Source organism: Mya arenaria, chromosome 3, assembly GCF_026914265.1.
Source record: "Mya arenaria isolate MELC-2E11 chromosome 3, ASM2691426v1".
Taxonomy (NCBI): Eukaryota; Metazoa; Mollusca; class Bivalvia; order Myida; family Myidae; genus Mya; species Mya arenaria.
Window position 1 is genome coordinate 48,228,419 of NC_069124.1, and position 21,390 is coordinate 48,249,808.

General features: G+C 34.4%; 1 protein-coding gene, 1 long non-coding RNA gene and 1 pseudogene across 2 annotated transcripts in view; 2 read left to right on the forward strand and 1 right to left on the reverse strand.

Annotated features, from left to right (window-relative positions):
* Positions 1–1,487: 1,487 nt before the first annotated feature.
* LOC128226084 (toll-like receptor 4) lies at positions 1,488–3,045 on the reverse strand (annotated as a pseudogene).
* A 2,523-nt stretch (positions 3,046–5,568) lies between these two features.
* LOC128229340 (endonuclease 8-like 3) overlaps positions 5,569–21,390 on the forward strand; it is a 29,682-nt gene continuing 13,860 nt past the window's right edge. Inside the window, exons 1-5 of the mRNA XM_052941212.1 lie at positions 5,569–5,705; positions 7,986–8,104; positions 9,351–9,494; positions 10,711–10,888; positions 11,980–12,015. Of these exons, the coding sequence (XP_052797172.1) occupies positions 5,607–5,705; positions 7,986–8,104; positions 9,351–9,494; positions 10,711–10,888; positions 11,980–12,015 (576 nt within the window). The 5' untranslated portion in view covers positions 5,569–5,606. The remainder of the gene's footprint in view (positions 5,706–7,985; positions 8,105–9,350; positions 9,495–10,710; positions 10,889–11,979; positions 12,016–21,390) is intronic.
* LOC128229345 (uncharacterized) lies at positions 12,735–14,674 on the forward strand. The gene is made up of 3 exons (XR_008260082.1): positions 12,735–12,881; positions 13,708–13,779; positions 14,459–14,674. It is a non-coding gene; the product is annotated as an uncharacterized LOC128229345 (long non-coding RNA).

A 21,390-nucleotide genomic window follows, 5' to 3' on the forward strand; every position in this document is an offset into this window, starting at 1 on the left:
CGTTATACCATGTTGGGTCAAGATATGTCAACCCTAACTAAAGTTATTCAGTTTCAACCGTTTTTCTATTTTTCGTAACCGTGACCTTGATCTTGACCCTAGGGACCCGAAACGCAATCCCATGAAAGGTATCCATAAAGTTTTCCTATAGACCAAGTTTGGTCAAGATATGTCAACCCATAGGTGAGTTTGACGCCGCCCGGCCGCCAATACGCCCGGCCGCCCGCCCGAACAACGACATGAATGAAAACAATTTGTTTAAATCTATCAAAACAACATCACTGCTAGGGAAGCAGCTAACAAATTAATTTGTTCCTCTTTTAGCTCAAATGCTTCACCCATATAGTCCGACATTCTATTAGGCGTGTTTTGTTGTGTGAACCTTTCTATGTTAGGTTTAAGTGACTTTTACGTTTGTCAAAGTATTTTGTAACATTGTTAAAATCAGTATTCAGGTTTAGTTTACATGTACGTTTATGTCTAGAGATGAATTGTATATACCAATTTCAAAATCCAGACAACAAGGAGAAAGTGCAGATTCGGATAGTACAGTTCTATAATAAATTATGACTTTATCTTTAGCAATACATGTACTTTCTAAATCTCGTTCGCACATAAAATTAGTTTTGTAATAGTCCAGTTCGTGTTGATCGGAGATAGCATTATTCTCGTCTTAATCAATGCATGTATCAGCCATTGTATTTTAATCACAGACAAATCTGTTCAAGTACGCCAAATGTAGATGAAATTGTTTGATAGCAAACATATTTGTCAAAGAATTAATTTGATAGCTACCTTAAACTTATAAGGCGTACAATACAAATAATAAACTCAGATAACTGTTGGCATAATTCCAAGAAAAGATGAGACCGTAATGTCACAACAATAACAATAGTCCAACTCTATAAGCAATGTGTCTTCCTTAAGGCCTAGTTAAACCCTTCTCCAAGTGTCCTGTTGTGCCGTTTTGAAGGTTCTTGTTATAGAAATGGACCCTTAATAGCCCTGTGTCAATAAACAAATACACAGGAAATTGGCCAAATTACAATGCCAACAGTACAATTAGCAGGAGATGCACAGCTGGCCCTAATACCTCGAAACTTCTTAAGCTTAACAGGCTTAAGTCGCTTATTTCAATTAGCCTAAATTCATACTAAAAATGGATTTTGATTAATGAGAAATGTCTTATTGTCATTTAGAATATTCCTACATAATTTCTAAAAATTGTTTAGAAGTAAATAATACCCATTTTATAGAACAGCAAAAAAAATAGTGAGTTTAGCTTAATCCTCTTATAAGAGACTTAAGAAGTTTCGAGAAATTGGGGCCAGGAGATTAACATGCCAAACATTCCTTAAACTAGGCATTTAGGCAAGTATACAAATGTATAATTATGTATGCGCTTATGCTAGTTGAAAACTTTGGAAAAGTAATTATCTACATCTAAGTACAGATCGATAAATAACATAAAACACAAGGTTTCTCATTCAATTTAAAAGTATTAATCTTTCATCCTCGCGACCATTGTTTCTTCTATCCGCACCAATTAGGGATTTCGTAGCCAGTAAAATAATTGTTTTACAAACAACACTCCAACTTGGTTGTATACACAGCTCGATGCCGCTCTGTCTGCAAGACACATGGACGGTTCTTTCATACAAATTCTGTAAGGTCGTGTCCATTAAAGATGGATCGACGTGGTCAACCAAGAAGATAATCGTTGGTTTGTTTTGACAGAAGTCATTCGACACAACAAACACAACAACGGCCGAATTACCAATGCATCTGATCATTTCATCGCCAATCCTTAACCCGGGTCTGAAGTGGGTGTCTCCAGAGCAGATAAGATTGTCGTTGCTGATTCTGTAAATATCCCTCATCTTCCGTTTCATCTCATGCTTAATATCAACAGCCACATTTACATCTTCCGAACAAAACGAAAGGAAAACAAGATGCTCTTTTCGAAATGAGCCATTTCTCAATTGCGATAATACTGTTTCAAATGCAAAATTCTTGGCTTTTATTTTCGAACGTATTATCAATATAACAGCAACTAACACGAGAACAAAGGTCACGGTCGGCGTTGCAATGATGAGTTCCATTATCATTTTCTTTCGTCTACAGAAAATCTTAGTCTTCTGCATCTGGAATAATCTGGATTTTTTTCCCCTCTAAAGAGCAAGTGTATTGGTCATCATCACCAACCAAATATGTGCCAGAACCAGCATTCAGCCATTCAATTGTTGCCAACGATTCAGATGTGCATGTACACACAAATGGATTACCGGACAAATCAATTTTAAAAGACTTGTTTGAGTTAGTATATAATTCGTTCATGATTTTCTTTTCTTGCTTTGACAAATGTTTGATCGCATTTTGGTTGACCTTCAGATACTTTAGTCTGCGTAGATGCAGACCAATGGAATCCAAATGCTTAAGGTTATTCAACGATATGTCAACATGTTCCAACGCTGTGTTGTGTTCGAACATCTTCTGAGATAAAGTGTTCAAATTGTTCGAAGCTAAATTAATGTATTTCAAATTATTATTATGAGAAAACAAATCATTCAGATCTTTCGGATACTTTTGTTGCATGTTGGATAACTGATTAAAGGACAAATCAAGAGTCTTCATGTTTACTGAAGGTCTTAACAAGGCGGGCGATGCATACAGTAAGTCATTGTTTGACAAATTTCCAAACTCGAAGGATTCAACTGTCACATTGTTCAATGAGGATGTTATGTTCAGATAATGCATGCGATTGTTGCTACACGATAGCCTTTTGACACGCATAAGACATTGAGACATGTTCAATTGGAAATCTGATATCACAATCGGCTTGTCTGCTTTACTTATAATATCATCCAGTATGTATTCATCTATGTTATTGTAAAACAATACACCGAGACAGGAAAATCCGGTGTTGTTGAATGTTATTCCTTTTCGTAGCACTGGGGAGTCAAATCCCTTCATATCCAACTTTCGAAGACTCTTGCAAGGCGCACCAAGGACATTCTTGGCCCTAGTTAGTACTATATAACGCATCTTTAGTTCCTTTATCGAATTACATATGTTATATTTGTGTAATAAGCCAAAATCCATGTCGCTTACGAACGTATTGGATGCATCAAAATAATGTATGTTTCTTGTTCCATTGAATGTCACCATTCTGAAAAAGTAATCAGTCATTTCTATTGCATTTAGATTAAAAGAGTTCAATCCTGCCAAAGACACGTTCCGAAGAAATGGCAAAGGAAATTGCCCAATTGCTGGTAAAAACCATTTTGGGTCAAGTTTAATAGCTCCGTCAAAATCAAGACATTCGATGTTATCTAAACCTCGGAAGAGTTTGTTTGATACAGTTTGAAGTTGTTCACTATGAAGTCCAAGAAATGTTGTATTCATCAAAAGCGTCTTCGCACAAGGTTTTTCCGTGCGAGCTATATATTATAAGAGTTCTGATGCGTGCCCAGAGTACATTTTCTCGAAATATACCTGGTTCTATTCCATTGAAGTTGAAATCAAACAAGTGCACTTCTTGTATTTCATCCGAGAAAAATAAAGGAACGTCTCTAATAGCCGTTTTGTTGCAAGCGAGTTCAAAACGGGAACATTTACATGTTGGTGGGCAAAATTCTGGTGTAGCTAGAACTAGCCAAATAATTTGAAATGAAAATATAAGTCCAATAATGCGCATCATGTTGAATGCTGTTTAATTTATCTTTCAATAGCCTTAAGTTTAACTATAACTTCTTCTTTAAATCCTTAAAACAAATGCTTCAGTGTTCGTGTGTAAACTTCCATTTTGCGACTTCATGTTTATAAATAAATAGATATTTAGATGCAATCGGGTAATTACCTTTTTAAATGTGCTTAGTCATAAAGCGTTTAAATAATTTACATTGACATGCATACGCTAAGGAGACATTAACAGTAAAATGTGTTAAGAAAACACTGAGTTTGTTTTAGTTATGTTCGAATTCATGGTTGCTATATTAACTTTTTATGAAAACATAACTGTGTTTTCCAACTACTGTGAAGTCGTATCTTACAACAGTTCACAAAAAGCATTGATCATCACCGGTTCAATACAATAGGGTGGCATTTAAATGATAGCAGTTTAACCTTTTGATGTATTTTGCGCTAATAAAGTTTTTTTATCCTAAAACTTATTATCAGATTTCGCATTAAATTCGGCTTTAGAAGTGTTTCAAATGAAAGTACAGACATATGTGAAAAATGGTCCTTAACTTTGCACAGCATCCTTAATAAATTGAGGCAAAATCTCTTAGATTCCAGAGTCCCTTTAATGCACTGAAGGAAAATGCGCTTTTAAAGCTGCACTCTCACAGATTGAACGTTTTGACAACTTTTTTTATTTTTTGTCTTGGAACGAGCCAAGTTTTGCGAAAATCCATGGAAACCAGTTAAATAAGATTGCTGACAAAAATAAGATCGCAGATATTTGTATTTAAGTTCAAAAAATGTTTTATGCATTCTTCTTAAACCGTTAGTAACGGTTTGTGCCATAAAACATTAATTTTCAAATGGAAATATGAAAATCAACGATCTGACTTTTGTCAGCAATCTTATATCATTGGTTTGCAGATATTTACGCAAAAATTGCTCTTTCCAAGACAAAAATAAAAAAAAAAAAAGTTTTAAAAATGGTAAATCTGTGAGAGTGCAGCTTTAAAGTTTGTTTTTAACTTGCCTTTGTTTTAATAGGATTTTGATTGACTAGTTAGTTTACTTTCAGTTGTAGGAGTTTCTGGTTTCCCGTTGACATATTCCTAACTTACTGTTTTAAGGTTTCGAATCACATCATTGGATCCTAAAGCTATATGCTAAAAATGATTTTCTAGGCTTACATATATAATTTAAAAGCGGTATACTTTCACTTCAAGACGGGACATTTCAATGAAAGTTAAAATATCAGCTTAACGTAAACCATTTAGTTAGATTACTAGCGATCAGCAAAACTATTTTACTGCCTGACCACTTTAACATACTACATTGTACATGTATATATAATGTTTATAAAAAACAAAGGGTTGTTGAAAAATTGGCTTTATTGTTTGAATCTGCAATCGTCGACACGCATTTAGAGATACTTGATTTATGAATGTTTTGCGACAGGTTGTTTAATATACACAATCTGTCGCAGACCCTTCGCTGAACATTCACCACTGACTCGCGACAAACAACCATTGTATGTAGTATGCAAAGTTAAAAACCCTTTTTCGCCATTGTTGTATGCGTTACTATTTCTCTATGTTGTATGCGTTTTAGTCTGTACCCTTGACAGTATTTCTGATTTTTTAAATGTTGTGCACAACATAAAGTTAATCATTAAAATTGACCATTGTTGTTTCTGATTGTTAGACCCAGCATATCCATTTGCCCCAGGCAACTAGCCCAACACGGCGGTGGGGAAAATCTACGACATTGCAGCTTCTGCATAAAAATCTGCCTTTGTCTAGTTGTGTGTAACCGGTACCGTGTAACCGCCGTGCAAATTCTACGCAAGTAAATAATAACGACACTAAAACCGGCGGGTAAAACAAATTACGTAAACAAGTTGCATTTTTAGCAAGAAAAGAAAAATGGTAGAAGGTCCGGGTTGCAAGTTAAAGGGCATAAAAATTAAAGCCAAAATCAAGGGTCAATGTGTTAATAGAGTAGGAGGCAATGCTGTTGACAAGGTATTTCCACCGACGTTTAAATCCTTCTTTGTTGTCATCTTGTCATCTATTTTCAGAAACTTGATCAAATTTCTCCAACTAGGTGCATGTTCAGGTGAGAATAATGGTTGCAATTGAAAGATTGAAGGTATATCTGAATGTTGGCTGCATGTTTTTGTTGCAACTTTTCGTTTGGGTGCTTTTGTAGGCATGTTTTTCTTAGCTGTCACATTTCGATAAAATTGGAGTTGTTTCACTTGGGTCGGTGGAATTACCGAAATCCCCGTAAATACCGAAATCCCCTTCCATTCTCTAAGGTATATAGCGTTTTCTTTAATACGCCTGGATTTACTACTTTAGTGTGTTCAAATGTTGTATGCCGTAAATGTTGGAGGTTGGAGAGGGGTGGGGAAGCCTGGGGAGGGATGGGGTGGGGGTCGTGGTGACTAAAACCCGGGACCCTCTTTTATTTTCAAAAGTACCTCGAGTATGCGAGGTGGTTTGTAGGCTGGGAGTAATTACTTATTATTAGTGTCATCGCTTGTATGCCATAGTTGGTTGTAGAGAGGGGAAGGGGAGTCGGTGGAGGGGTGTTGTGGTGACTTAAGCGTAATCAAAACCAACGAAGGATGATAACATGATTTGTTCATTCAGTTTCTTTTATGAAAATTGTACTGTATTGGACGACACCGCACAGCAAGACACTTAAATGTGTGATCTGATAAGACAGCAGACGGTAATAAAGATAAAGAGCAATACACAGAAGTTGTGTACTTTACATGGGCTGGAGTTATATATCAAGAGTATATGGAGTCTTAGATAACTTAGCATAGTAAACATTTCAGCATTAACTAGCATTAACCAGAAATAAGTAAATTAGTCAGTATCGGTTACGTCCCTTGTTTCTAATCGATTGTTCAAATTGCACTATCGATTGTCTCAAATGTAGACCTTTCCGATCAATTTTCAATTATAACCAATCATCGGCACAACACTAGTTACAGGGATACATAAGAAATGTCAAAATAATAAAAAAAGTATCCCTGATCGCTCGTATCCCTGATCGCTCATTATTGTAGCCAACGACTAGCCACAATAATGTGCTTTAAGAGAACGTTTTTTAACACATAGAGTCGCCCAATCAAAATTTGTCAAAGACTCTGAAGCGGCTGTTTATATGGACTAGGCATTGGCTGAATAAGTAGTGACTGCGTGGGTACATCAGGTGACGCATTTTAAACAGTCAAAAATGGTTTTTATATGTCATTGCTGTGCTATTTTTTGTGTGAATGCTGAAAACATTTATTTGCTGCCACATATTAATGGAATGATACTTTATAAAATGGCCAACATGGTGGTGAGTTTAATTAATTTTTAAATATTGATGGGATGAATTGCGTGGTTGATGTCATTATCGAGGTATGAACGCAGTTAGGCTGGTTACACATGCATACTTTAACCAGCCCAACTGTGTTCATATCCCTGATAATGATATCAACCACACAACTCATTACTTATTATATATTTACAAGAGTTCCTTATGTATTTCTAGAATTGTTAAAAAAATACTTAATTTCATTTTAGAAAACCGTTCAATAATTCTTTCTCACCTCATTCTGTTAAAAGAAAGACTTGACGGTAACCAGAAATAGTTTGTCACAGGATGTCATAACAATGCGGGAAAATATATACAAATTCGCAGTTAATTTCTAACGTTAAATTGAATTGCTAGTGACAAAAATATAAAAATTTATAAATTAACACTTTTCAGCATGTTGATTTAATGTTTTTCATGGCCTGTTGAAACAATTAAAAAAATAGTATGATAAATAATTTTCAATGTACATGTTTATTTATCAGTGGTTGGAGCATATCCAAATATATTTCCTCCATTTTGACTATCGATAATCCGTTCCACTCAAGTAACGGATTATCGATAGTACAATGGTTTTTGACAATACCTTAATTGTAGTTTTATTCTTGTACAATAATTAGTAATCCTTAATTATGCTTATGTTATGCATATGTTTGAAGTTATTTAGTCTTGTTGTTGCTTTCGGCCATATTTTTAATGAAAACAACTGAACCCTTCCGAATGAATAAACGATTTCAAATTAGAAAATTGGCTAAAATTAACCGAACGCAAATAATGAGAGGAACGAAGAAAAACAACCAGCAGGTTGAATCGATGATTGATGACCAAATAAAATTGATTTCACCAATTTCAGGCCCAACCAATCAACTTTTTGTTATAATCGATCAACGAAACATCACTTATATTTATATTATATAACTTTACAGTTCAAGAAGAAGGATGTGGCCGCTGCTTCCCCATTTCATCAGCTGATTGGTCGACATCTGGAAGATGTTCAGACACTCGGGAAAGAATTGTTCATGTACTTTGGAGATATCTGCTTACGGTACAGTATATATATTTGCAATGCCAAATCATTTCAGTTTAAAGATGTACTCATACTCCCAAATCAGATTTACCACAATTAATACAATTGTTTAAATAACAAAAAATATGTATAAATGTCGAAAACGTTTTCGTGAAGGATACTTTCAGGTTTTTAAAAGAAAGGTGCAGAAAACATTTCTACCTAATGAGACGATAGTAGATCACAAGTAAATATTTTACCACTTACCTATCATTTAATATTTTTGCTTTTTCAGCTATTAAAAACATGGTTACTATCTTCTTATCATTAATCAATATTTATTATATATATTTAGTAAATCGTTAAAGGCTTATCACTCAAAATTTATGTTTATTATAATGTGTATGTATTGACTTTGAATAAGGGAGTCACTTTAAACTGTTTTCGTAAAATCGTTCCGTGTTGGCCTAGCCAGATGGTCATGGTTTATATAGTTCTTTCTTCTGCCTGTATAAAGGGAGACAACACCAATGGGAGAATTGGGTCATTGGCTATATATGAAAGATTTACTGTTTCATGAATCATCAACTGAAATTTATGATTTTTGTTACTGTGTATGTATAAAAACTTATTTGAATTTTAATATTAAGTGCCTAAATCATTATAGCAGATGTTCAGATTAAACTTTATTAAAGTAGGATGACAAAATAAATGTATGTAACTTTGTTATTTAGTGAATATTACTTCCTTTATGGCATGATGAATATGGCTGAATGTAGAGTAAAATTATTTATTTGAAAATAAATAAATAATAACTACCAATTGTATAAGTACAAATTTGACAGAACTAGTAATGGTACCACATCATTAAAGCTGCACTCTCACAGATACACCATTTTTGCAACTTATTTTTTGTCTTGGAAAGAGCAAATTTTTGCGTAAATATTTGCAAACCAATGCTATATAAGATTGCTGACGAAAAATCAGATCGTGGATTTTCATATTTCTGTTTGAAAATTAATGTTTTATGGCTAATTTAATAAACCGTTACTAGCGGTTTAAGAAAAATGCATAAAACATCAATTTTTGAATTTATATATAATCATCTGCGATTGAATTTTTTGTCAGCAGTCTTATATCATTGGTTTCCATGGATTTTTGCAAATATTGGCTCGTTCCAAGTCAAAAAAAAAAAAAAAAAAGATTAATCTGTGAGAGTGCAGCTTTAAAGTTAGCATATGGTTTTGTTGGAACTGGTACCTAAACCTAACTTGTACGTCCTCAGGGTTCATTTTCTGATGGATGGCCAGTCATTTATCAACAATGCGAAGGTTTACAATGATTCTGGTGGGAAGACGGAGACTGCCACACTGGAACTACACATGTCGGAAGATGTTCTTACGTTCAAGAAGTCTTCAGTGGATATCAGGTATGAGGAAAAGGATAAACTGTGTCTTGTTTTACTTGAAAGTAAATATAATGTGGGAATAGTGTAAAACTTAATAGAGCAGTGATAATTTCATTCATAATTGCCTTTTATAGAATATTATTTGTTTCTGCTGCAAAAAATAGTCAATGTTTTCCATTTTTCATAGAACAGGGAGTATTATAGTAACTAGTATAGGTCCCGTTCTATGAAAAATGAAAAAAATCAACCTGTCCCATAAGGGCCGATGAGTGTTGTCAAGTAAGTTGACTGATCAATAAATTAAGAAGCCAACCAGTACTACTCAAATTTGATCAGAATGTGTATGGGTATAATATCTTGGACAAGTTTGATAAATAGTCATATCCTTTAATTAACTTGAGAGTTTTTGCCCTTTAATTATAGAATTAATTATAGAACTATATTAAACATAAAATTGGTTTTGTCTGATCATTAACGTAAGATGCCTCTGTCCAATCTTCACCAAATTTGGAAAGAATGTGTATGGACATAATATCTCAGACAAGTTCGAATACCAGCTGTATTTGCTTGATTCATTCATGAGTTAAATGCCCTTTAATTATCGAAAATACCTAAAATAACTCTTGTCTGATCAATTTCTTTAGAAGCCTTTTTCCAATCATCACTGAATTTAGTCTTGGACAAGTTTATTAATAAGCCATATCACATGAGTCCTTCATGAGTTATCATTCTTTACTTATAGAAATTACCTAAAGTCGGACTTCACCATCAAACAAATCATCACCAAATTTGGTCAGAATGTGTATGGGCAGATCTCGGTCAGGTTTGATAGCCAGCCATGTGGCCTCAGTCACTCCAGAGTTATGACCCTTGAATTGGTGAAAACTGTTGTACAGAGTCTGCAGTCTAAATTTGGCTAAAGTAAAACCACTTATAACCAAACTGGACATCTTAAAGTTAAGACAGGCATATTTTGTGACAGTTGGCGCTCTTGTTTTATTTTAAATTATCATACCTTATGTTTTTTTCAAAATTTCCTTTTTTCATTGCAGAAACATAACAATCGCATCATATCTGCGAATATCTTGTCAATGCCGTACTCATCTTTATGCCATGTTCTTTGTAAATGTAGCACACTTTTCTTCATAAATGGTTATACCAACTTGATGGATGATTCTGTGTTTGTACCCAATGAAAACAAATGAATATGTTATACCTGTGAATATTCTAATTTCAGGCCATCGGTCCCCTGTAGGCAGAAATACGAGACAATGAATGATGTTGACATATGTTCCCCAGTGTTCAACTTCCGACGCGCGTTCTCTCTTATACATGAACAAACGGACAGACAGGTGTGTGATGTGCTCCTGGACCAGTCCGTTCTGCCAGGGGTCGGCAACATCATCAAGAATGAGGTCCGTTACTTAGCGTCTTTTAAGTGTTGGTAAAAAAAGATTGTGATAGAAAATTAAACTAATGCTTAAAGCAGTTTGCTCTTTTAAATTACTTGTTCACAAACAGAAGAAACATTTTTTTTCGCTTAAAGCTGCACTCTCACAGATTGACCATTTTGACAACTTTTTTTACTTTTGTCTTGAAATGAGCCTAATTTCCATAAATGTCTGTAAAACAGCGTTACTAACGCTCAAAGAAAAATGTCATTTTCAGCAGTTTTTCAAACCATTAAGACTTGTTCTATTATGAAGTATAAGTAAAGACCTAAGTGAAGGCATTGCAGGGCTTTTTCTATAGTACCCACGGGTCCGACTATCGGACCCATTCCCAAAGCAAAATATAAGATATTTTTCCCAATCTTAAGAAAAAAATCCCAATCCAGAAAAAAATAAAAAAAATATTATTTTTTTTAGAAATTCTTTTTACCTGTACTGGTTCATTTTCAACATCCTAATAAATTATGTGATGTGAAGTTTTTTTGGTAATTGAACTCAGAAATCATTGATTTTCATCACATTCAGAGATATGAAATATTATCTGTCATGAATTATTGCAATAGATATTTACACTCCAAGGATTGATATTTCAGCCATTGTGGGTCTTTTAAAAGGAAAATAAACTAATATTAAATCATTTCCTATTTCACAGGAGACTAGACAGCTTTTTCTTTTCACTGTAAATTTTCCCAATTTCCGCATTTTCACGACGCAAAATTTCCCAAAATGTCTAGGGTCTTTTTCCCAAAATGGGCAGAAAAAGCCCTGCATTAATACCAAAATCAGCTGATTCTGAGACGATAACTAAAACAAGTTGTCAAATTGGTAAATCTGTGAGAGTGCAGCTTTAATGTGAAGTTGTTTTTTTGAAACAATAAATATCTCTTAATTTACCTGTACTCTTTTAGTAACATACTTTCCTGAGAGGCAGGGACGCCATCTTTTTCTTAAAACATGAACCGTGGTATATACAAATAATAAAAATAAACAAACCTTCAGGTAATACTAAAAATATTGAACATGAGCTAACGCTTAATATTGTTCTCTGTTTACAGGCCTTATTTGCCAGTGGCATAAAACCAAGCTCAAAGGTAGGAATACAATTAAAAGAACAATGTCCAAGCCTTAGAAGATAAACACTTTTCAAGAACAATGGTCTTTAAAGGGACTAGATACCTGATGGTCCCAAAATCCACAAATACATTTTTCCCTTTAAACAAGCTTATAATTGTCAAAACAAGCTAGTATGAGGCTGATAATACATCACTTTAGTAGTCTTTACATGATTAGAAGAATATTTTATCGCTGTTCTCAGTTGAGTTTACCTGTACAAAAATAGGGCATAGTAGTTTCCAAGATTATAGTGTGTACATATTCAGCATGTAAAAGTCACATGATTAGTACAGATACATATTATACCTACGATATTTTAAATTTATTGGTATTTTGGTGGTAGACAATGCCAGTAAATTTATAAATTTGTAAAACATTCATAAGACATGTGTTGTAAGTGATAGTAAGATTAAATGCTTTGTATACAAGGATATCAATTTTAGGCCACACCAAATTGATATTTCGTTCCGCGGATTTACCGCTCCTATTTTTTTGACAATGTAAAAAAAAATTGCGCCCGCACCTCCATTTTGATTACCAAGCAGATTTTTTTCAGGTAATAATTTATTAAAAGGCTAAAAAATAATCAAGTATAATTTTTCTACGCTAGTTTTCGTGTTTTTGTAAAGGGAAGTTACCGATGCGTAGTGTTTTTATACTGTACATCGATCGGTTTAGCACGGCAATCAGAACTCCTCGGCTAGTATCAAGATATGGCCTCGGATATAAAACGGGTCGTAAGAAAATAGTCCATCATGGCCGACCAAGAAGATGTTCAAACAACCAAGAGATATGTTAGACCAAAGACAGAATGAGGAGCGTAACTTTTACCACTTTTTTGTGTGTAAGTGTTATTTTTATACTTATTGTATTTTATTAAAATATAAAAATGGTTTTAAAAGAGCCCTTATGAGAAACTAAATGGAAATGTCATTACCGGTAATTCTTAGTGGGTGGGGTAAGGTCTCCTTCCATTTGACAGATTGCAAGATATACATTTCATTTCATTAACTTGATTTTTTTTTATAATTAAAATTTACATTCTTTTAACCAAGGATACATGGTTTATATGTCCGTGAGTGTTGGTATCGAACAGCTTAATGTAATGGCACAATTGATGCCTGTTAAAGTAAACCTGGGAGGAAAAGTGCGCTCGGTGTGGGGCTCGAACCCACGACCGCCGGAACACTAGCACGGCGCTCTAACCAACTGAGCTAACCGGGCGGCTGGTTCTAACCCACACACACTACACTCCTCCCCCCATTAACCTTTTTAGGCCGATGGAGGCACTTCTGCCGTTTACCGCTGCCACCAGTAAAGTAAACCTGGGAGGAAAACCGCCGGAACACTAGCACGGCGCTCTAACCAACTGAGCTAACCGGGCGGCTGGTTCTAACCCACACACACTACACTTTTCACTAATATAACTCTCTAAATAAATTAGATCTTCATTCAAGTGGATTAGCAAAATGAGTTTGAACACATAAACCAGCACACAATTCTTTCAAGCTGGGAGTAAGATTACTATTATTGGTCCCAGTTTCAACTTCATGGTTAAATTCTATGATATCCACCAGTGGTGGTGATGCAGAAACATTGAAAAATGCTTACATTTTTACTATGCCAATGAAATGCAGACATTTAAATTTTAATCTTATTGTCATTTTCAGAGAGCAGTATGGTACCAGTGGTGCAGCCGACTCTGAATTCCTGGCTTGTTCTAATGAAAAAAGGCTGATGAGGTAATGGTTGTGCTATTTTCGAAATTGGAACAATAATTTACCAATCAAGTATCCTATTGGTTTAAGCCCAAATGTACCTGCATGTTTGTACAATTAATCAACAAGGATTGATAGAATTATTATTAAAATATCAACATTGTAGTGGAATTTAAACATGATAACAATTTCATTTCATATTCTTGAATTTACCAGTAGTCCAGAGATAAAAGCTGCTCTCTCACAGATTGACAGTTCTTCTTGGTCATTCTTCAAAAGCCCTCAATTGATATCAAAGGAGTAATACAATTAAATGTACACAAATATATGGCTTAAAACAATAGCAACAAATTATTTTCCAAACAATTGAAATCTGATCTATTATGTGTGACCTTATATGACTAAGTAGAAGGCATTTATACCAAATTTTCAGTCTTGAATTTGAAAGACTGTGATCTGATATTATGTCAGCAGTCTAATATCACTGGTTTCCATACATTTGCACAATAATTGCCAATTGGCTCATTAAAAGACAAAAAATAAAAAGGTGGCAGAACAGTAAAACTGTGAGGATGCAGCTTTAAATTGGTGTTGCACTTAATATTTTGTGAATACTTTTCTGTTGTTGTACAGGCTTTTAAAATAATTGATCTGAAAATATAATTCCTATTATTTCTGTGGTATTTTATCTTTTCTATTTCAGGTACTGGAATCCGAATGAAATCAAAAATGCCATTGTATGAGGATTGACCTGCAATGCATGGAAATCATCTAACACAACTGCCAACGTCTACCTTGGGGAAATGAGTGCAAGATGGAAACAAAGCATTCAGTGAAACATCTTGTCATCTCAAATATTTGATGACTCAATACTGATGTGAAGTTGCAGATTAAAGTCATCTGTTGGCCCGTGATGATTAGATACACCCAAACACATACCTTAAAAGGGTTATATGGTAAAGTATTTATCTACCCTTAAAGTGGTTTTCCTATATTAAGGAAGGAAGATAACTACAAATACAGAAACAGATGGCATTGGCAGACCAAATAAAGGAGAACTATTTTGTTCAGTTAAATTTTTAAGACTTAGAAAAGCCTTTAATAGGGCACATCCTTGCAAATACCATATTGAAAACTGGGCTCTTTAAAATGTGAAAAGGTGAAAGTGGTCTAGAGGATAAGCCTCAAATCCAAGGTTGTGGGTTTAATCCCCTCCAAGATACTTTCTCATGACCTCAGGAAAACCGAAAAGGATGTCCATACTTGTTTCTACTTTGGAGTGCTTCTGTAAGCTTCCAGTTTGCATAGCAATCTGATTAAGCATAAAAAAGATACTAGCTGATTTTTTTCAGTCAGTTGGAATGTTTATTAGAAGTGATGAGCATTGCAACCAATATTTATTTTCTTTATTAAGTTGAATTTAACGAACACATAACATGACTTGTGATTTTACAGATGCATGTTTATTTTGTTGATTGTATGAGTTTATTTTGTCAAATGATGTAATAAAAGTTATTCTGAATGTCCCTTTTTTGTTTGAAGAAAATGTATTGAGGCTTTGGCATAGCATAGTGTCATCATCATCATCATTGTTGTGTGCAAATAAAACATTCAAAACAATGTATTAAAAACCAAACTGTCAAGCCTAGTACTCAAAGAGGCATAAGGATATTGCTAATGAGACCGGTAATATATTTAGAAAAATAAAATGCATAGAAAGATCTATACCTCTGACACATGGTAATGCTTTAGTCCTCTCATTGTGTGTTTATGGTTAAGACTGAGACTTACAGTATCTTTTATAATGAAGACTCAAATTTGTATGGCAACTTAAAGCCATATATATATGGGGATTAAATGCCAGAAATATTGTGAAGTCTCCCAAAATACTCAATGCACTTAAAAGGGCTTGGCACAGAAATGAAAGTAAAAATGGGAGCAAAAACTAAATTATCATTAATTTTACATTGGATTGCATACAGATGGCTCTGTTATTGCTTGACTAATATTAAAAATAAAATTAAGGGACATGTTGATCAAAATTGTAATTATTCTTGTTCGCATTTTATGGAGTTGGACATTTAAGAGTCATTGTGTGAAGAGTGATCTAAAGGCTAATTATTCGAAATAAATTAAGTATTAATGAAAAAAGGTCTGGTATACATTGCTGAAAAGCTTAGTAACAAGGCTTAATATTTGTTCAAGAAAATCAATTGAGTATCATTTACGGTTTTGGTGTTGTTGTTTTTAATAAAAAATGACAATTTACTCAAAGATATTGAGACTTATAATTATTGATTAAGACAAATAGAATGTGTAAAGAAACTTTTAATGAGTGGGTTTCTCCAAAGCCTAGGAGGTAGAGTGAAGCAAGACCTGCTGTGAACAAATACTATTTGAAGACAAGTTCTGTCAACTTAATGCAGCAGTCAATTGTACCCCCCCCCACCCCATGTCCGGGGGTACACTGGGGTTAAACGAGGAAATGGGCCGTGTTTTTACCTATCAGGTGGCCCTGCAGTGCTGGGTGAATGTGGTGGTTTTGTCTTCGCTTAAAATATAGAGGGGAATGGGCCTTAACTAGAGTCCCTGGGGTGTGGGGGCATTTTGCAGGGATTTTACCATTTTATCTCCGCGCATGGCGGGGATTTTAGCTGGGGTTGGCTGTACTGAAAGTCAAAGTCCCCGCTATTCCCCCGACCGGGCAGGGGGGGGGGCGTGGTTACAATTGACTGGTGCATAGCCACATGACCATTGTATTGGTACTACCAATTGAGCTTATGCACCAGTCAATTGTAACCACGTTTTTACCTTTAAGGTGGCCCGCAGTGCCGGGTGAATGTGGTGGTTTTGTCTTCGCGCAAAATATAGCGGGAAATGGGCCTTACCTTGGGTGCGGGGGCCTATGGCGGGGACTTTACCATCAGTTCGTCCCCGCAGGGCGGGGATTTCACACGGGGTTGGCTGGACCGAAAGTCAAAGTCCCCGCTATTCCCTGGACCTAGGGGGCCGTGGTTACAATTGAATGGTGCATTACTGGGTGGCTAGTCACCGCCCCACCCCAACCCCACACTGGCCACAGAACTGTTTAGACAAAACATTCACTTTGCAGCCCAAACCCAATAATGCTGAAGTAAAGGCATTCATGGCTATTAGCTGGTAAAGCTGACTGGGTGCCAAGCTCACACCCACCCACAACCCACAAAACTCTGCACAATGCAATCAATGATTTTACAGAATAGTAATGTTGTTAGAATGGCAAAGCGTGGTGTGAAAAATAACACAAGCAAAGTATGACATAAAACTTACATTTCATAGGGTAATCATATGGCTGTTGAGAAAATGCTGACATTTAGTCCATGCATGCATTTAATGCGATGTAATGATTCATGCATGCCATGAACCGTACGATCATTTCAGTTACTGGCAAGTACATTTTCTGTGTGGTCATGCTTTTTCTAGAGGAAACAGAGTGCTTCATGTTTAAGGAAACATGCTAAATATTCATAAAACGAACATTGTTTGAGGTAACAATAAATATTTTCTCTTAAACAAGCACATTTAAATTAACACAATCCATTTCCTTTTTGTTACAATGGGCCTTCTTTACGCGGATTGAAAACGGTGTTAATCGCCGGAAGCCGCATCACACTTTCGTATATCCTTACTACTATTTACGATAGACTGGTACCCTTATTCTCTTTTCTACAAAAAGAGACCGGTATCAGCTAAACCAGGTGCCCGTCGTACAATCGAAAAGTATTCGGAATACGGGAACCAAATCAAAATGGCGGTGTAAGTAGTAAACAATCAGGAGAGCCGATGTAAAAAACGTTTTTGTTTTCCTTTGTATAAAATGTTGGTATATTGATGTTATTCATTCCATTTCCGACGAATATACATAATCGAAATCTTATTTCTTTATTTACCAAAATGACAAACTTAGTTGAATAATTATACTTCAGAAGTCGGTACCGTCTTTTTTGGGACAAAATTTGCATGTCACCTTGATACGTTTTTTGGATAAAATGTGTTATTTTTAACTATTCATTGCATGGCACATAGCATTTTTTAGATTAATTATACTTTTTTCTTTGATTATATATGACTATTCTTGACATTTTTAATATTTTTGACATATGTGCCCTCGTTTTTTTCGAATAGTTTGAGGTTTCAAAAATATGATAACTGCATAAAAATTATGTGCAAATTGTTATGGATACTTGTTTGATGTTTTTGCACATTTTCATGGATTTTCTAATGTTATCTGTAGTTATTTGTGTTATTATTGTAAACTTATAATCAAATTCCATGTACATAGCATGTGATATCTGGTGATATTGGTAATAATGTGGATTTTTTAATGTTAGACCACAGGGAGCAGAAACAAATTATTTGTATATATTCTAGCTTAAATGAATATAGATATATACATAAAGGACAGAATAAAAATAATTTGTTTCTGCCCCCTGTGTGTTGGACAAAATTTGTTTGAAGAAAAGTAATAACTTACAATGTATCAGTGTGGACTATGCAGTCTATGCTCATTTTTACAAGTATCTTGAAATTCTCCTATTTCATTGAATATTCACCATTATTTTATGAATAAAGATTTCAGTATTGATATTTGGTAAATCTTAAATTAATTTTGCTCTTTTTATCAATAAGGGGATTTTTTTGGATTGAACCCTATTCTTATTGATGGATTTTTAATTCCCCGCCATAGAGTGGGGAAGGGTTTATAAGAATGCACTTCGTTCGTCTGTCCATCTGTCTGTCTGTCTGTAACATTTTGTGTTCACACTATAACTTACTTATGCATTGATGGATTACCATATAACTTTGTACAAATGTTTTCCTCATTGAGACAATGTGCAGTGACCTTGACCCGGGTCCATACCTCAAAGGTCAAGGTCACACAAGAGTTCACATGCTCGTGTCTGCACCATAACTTACTTATACATTGATGGATTACCATATAGCTCTTTTTTTAGCCAAAATACACTTGACATTGAAATTACCTACATAGTTGGTTAATAAAATCACTGTATGCCCTCGTTACTGTACTATTATTAATGATTTTTGTACTTATTCTGGTAAGAAATTATATATTTACGACATAATGCTCCATGCTGCTCTTTACTCAGCCACTGTAGTTTAAGAAAAACACTTCTTACCATGTAGAAAGAGTTCTGGGTTCAAATCCCAGCGGTGGCCAACTAGAAAAGCATTCAGGGGCTTTTAAATTCTTGTCATTTTTTACAAACCAGAAAAGTATCAAACCTTTTTTTGCGAAAATTTTGGAACATTTTTGTCAATATTATATAGCCCATTGTAATTCTATTTTTACAATAAATATATTGTTTCGACTGACTGGTCTTGAGTTTGAATTACATGCGAATTAATATTATATTGATATACTGGTAATTTATTTATATAGCAGGACTTGTTAGAAAATTTCATGCCAAGCAATTAACATTAAGATACATTTACAATTATGCCTAGAAATAGTATAAAGCCAGCTGTAAGTGAATTTATATGAAGATTTTTGAAGATTTTTTGAATTTCAACCTGTTTATAAATTTGAATATATTATATTGTGGCATACTGTGTGTACGATACAGTTAAGGCCCCTTTAAATACCAAATTACGGACATAACAGACTATGGAAATTACTGACCAGACATAACGGACCATATTTAGGGACATTACTGACCATCTTGAGAAACTTACAAACCATGATTTATAATGTTATTAACATTATTTTTTTAATTTATTCACTCCAACTGATGTTTAAAACTGGGAATTTCTGTTGCATAAATCAGTGTTAATTAGTTGTAATTGTGGCCGGTAATTATAATTGGTATATAATAAAAGAAACAAACATTATACTGACAGCCTTTAATTAGGCTATTTATACTTTGCGGAACGGAACGAAACGGAACGGAACAAACATTGAGGCACCACACGGGGCACAGCATTTTTTTACTAATATGTAAATATATTAAATAATAATAATGATATATTGAAACTGCCTAGCGAACAGTCGATCAAGGGCTTTTTCGAACTGAACCATCTGAAAACCCACTTCTAAATGGATATTAAAATCTTCGGGACTGCAAACAGTTGTTCCGTTTCGTTCCGCAAAGTATAAATATCCCCTAGGATAATGATATTTAGCGGAACGGAACGGAACAAGATTTTTTTTCCTTGTCAATGGAATTTTCATCCTGGTATATTACAGGTACACGAATTTATTACATGCAACCTAGCTGTTTTAAAAAACTATGTTCTTGACTTAGTCAATATAGGAAATCCTATCGCCATAAAATTTATATATTTAAATGTTTTGCACTTGTTGCAGTAATTTAATATTTATTATTCATATAAACTGACGAATGAAAAAAAAATGAGTAGACAATCTAAATATTTTTTGGCGATATCAGGAATTCTAAAAAATATTAATAATCATCGTAAACAAATTAAATTTGAAAACATGCTGGCCATATATAAATTGATATTACATGCACTAATAAAGTTGAAATATCACTATTACAGTCGGCATTGTGTACAAACCATGTCTTCAACTTTATAAATTGTGATTCCGTTTCGTTCCGCAAAGTATAAATATCCCCTAGGATAATGATATTTAGCGGAACGGAACGGAACAAGATTTAATTTTTCTTGTCAATGGAATTTTTCATCCTGGTATATTACAGGTACACGAATTTATTACATGCAACCTAGCTGTTTTAAAAAACTATGTTCTTGACTTAGTCAATATAGGAAATCCTATCGCCATAAAATTTATATATTTAAATGTTTTGCACTTGTTGCAGTAATTTAATATTTATTATTCATATAAACTGACGAATGAAAAAAAAATGAGTAGACAATCTAAATATTTTTTGGCGATATCAGGACCTCTTTAATATGTATCGAATGGCCGTCATATCCAGTACACTCATTTTGTATTATATAAAATTCTAAAAAAATATTAATAATCATCGTCAACAAATTAAATTTGAAAACATGCTTGCCATATATAAATTGATATTACATGCACTAATAAAGTTGAAATATCACTATTACAGTCGGCATTGTGTACAAACCATGTCTTCAACTTTATAAATTGTGATTCCGTTTCGTTCCGCAAAGTAGAAATTATCCCCTAGGATAATGATATTTAGCGGAACGGAACGGAACAAGATTTGTAGCTGCCAACTTCCCTACATGAATCAGAGGTGGAGGACAAATGATGTCAGACTAAATGTCTTATCAAATCGGCACGGAGAACATTGCCCGCCCAAGGATCGAACTTAGACACCGACGCTCCTACTTATTGATCTGAGCGGGCGGGTTGGAAACTTCTATAATTATCGTAAACAAATTCAATTTAAAAACATATAATTTGAATGTGCATGCACTAATAAAGCTGAAATACATGTATCACTATTACAGTCAGCATTGTGTACAAACCATGTCTTCAACTCTATAAATTGTGATTCCGTTTCGTTCCGCAAAGTATAAATATCCCCTAGGATAATGATATTTAGCGGAACGGAACGGAACAAGATTTGTTATTTATGACTCATTTCCTCCTTTATAATGCTTGTATAAACTTCACTTATATAT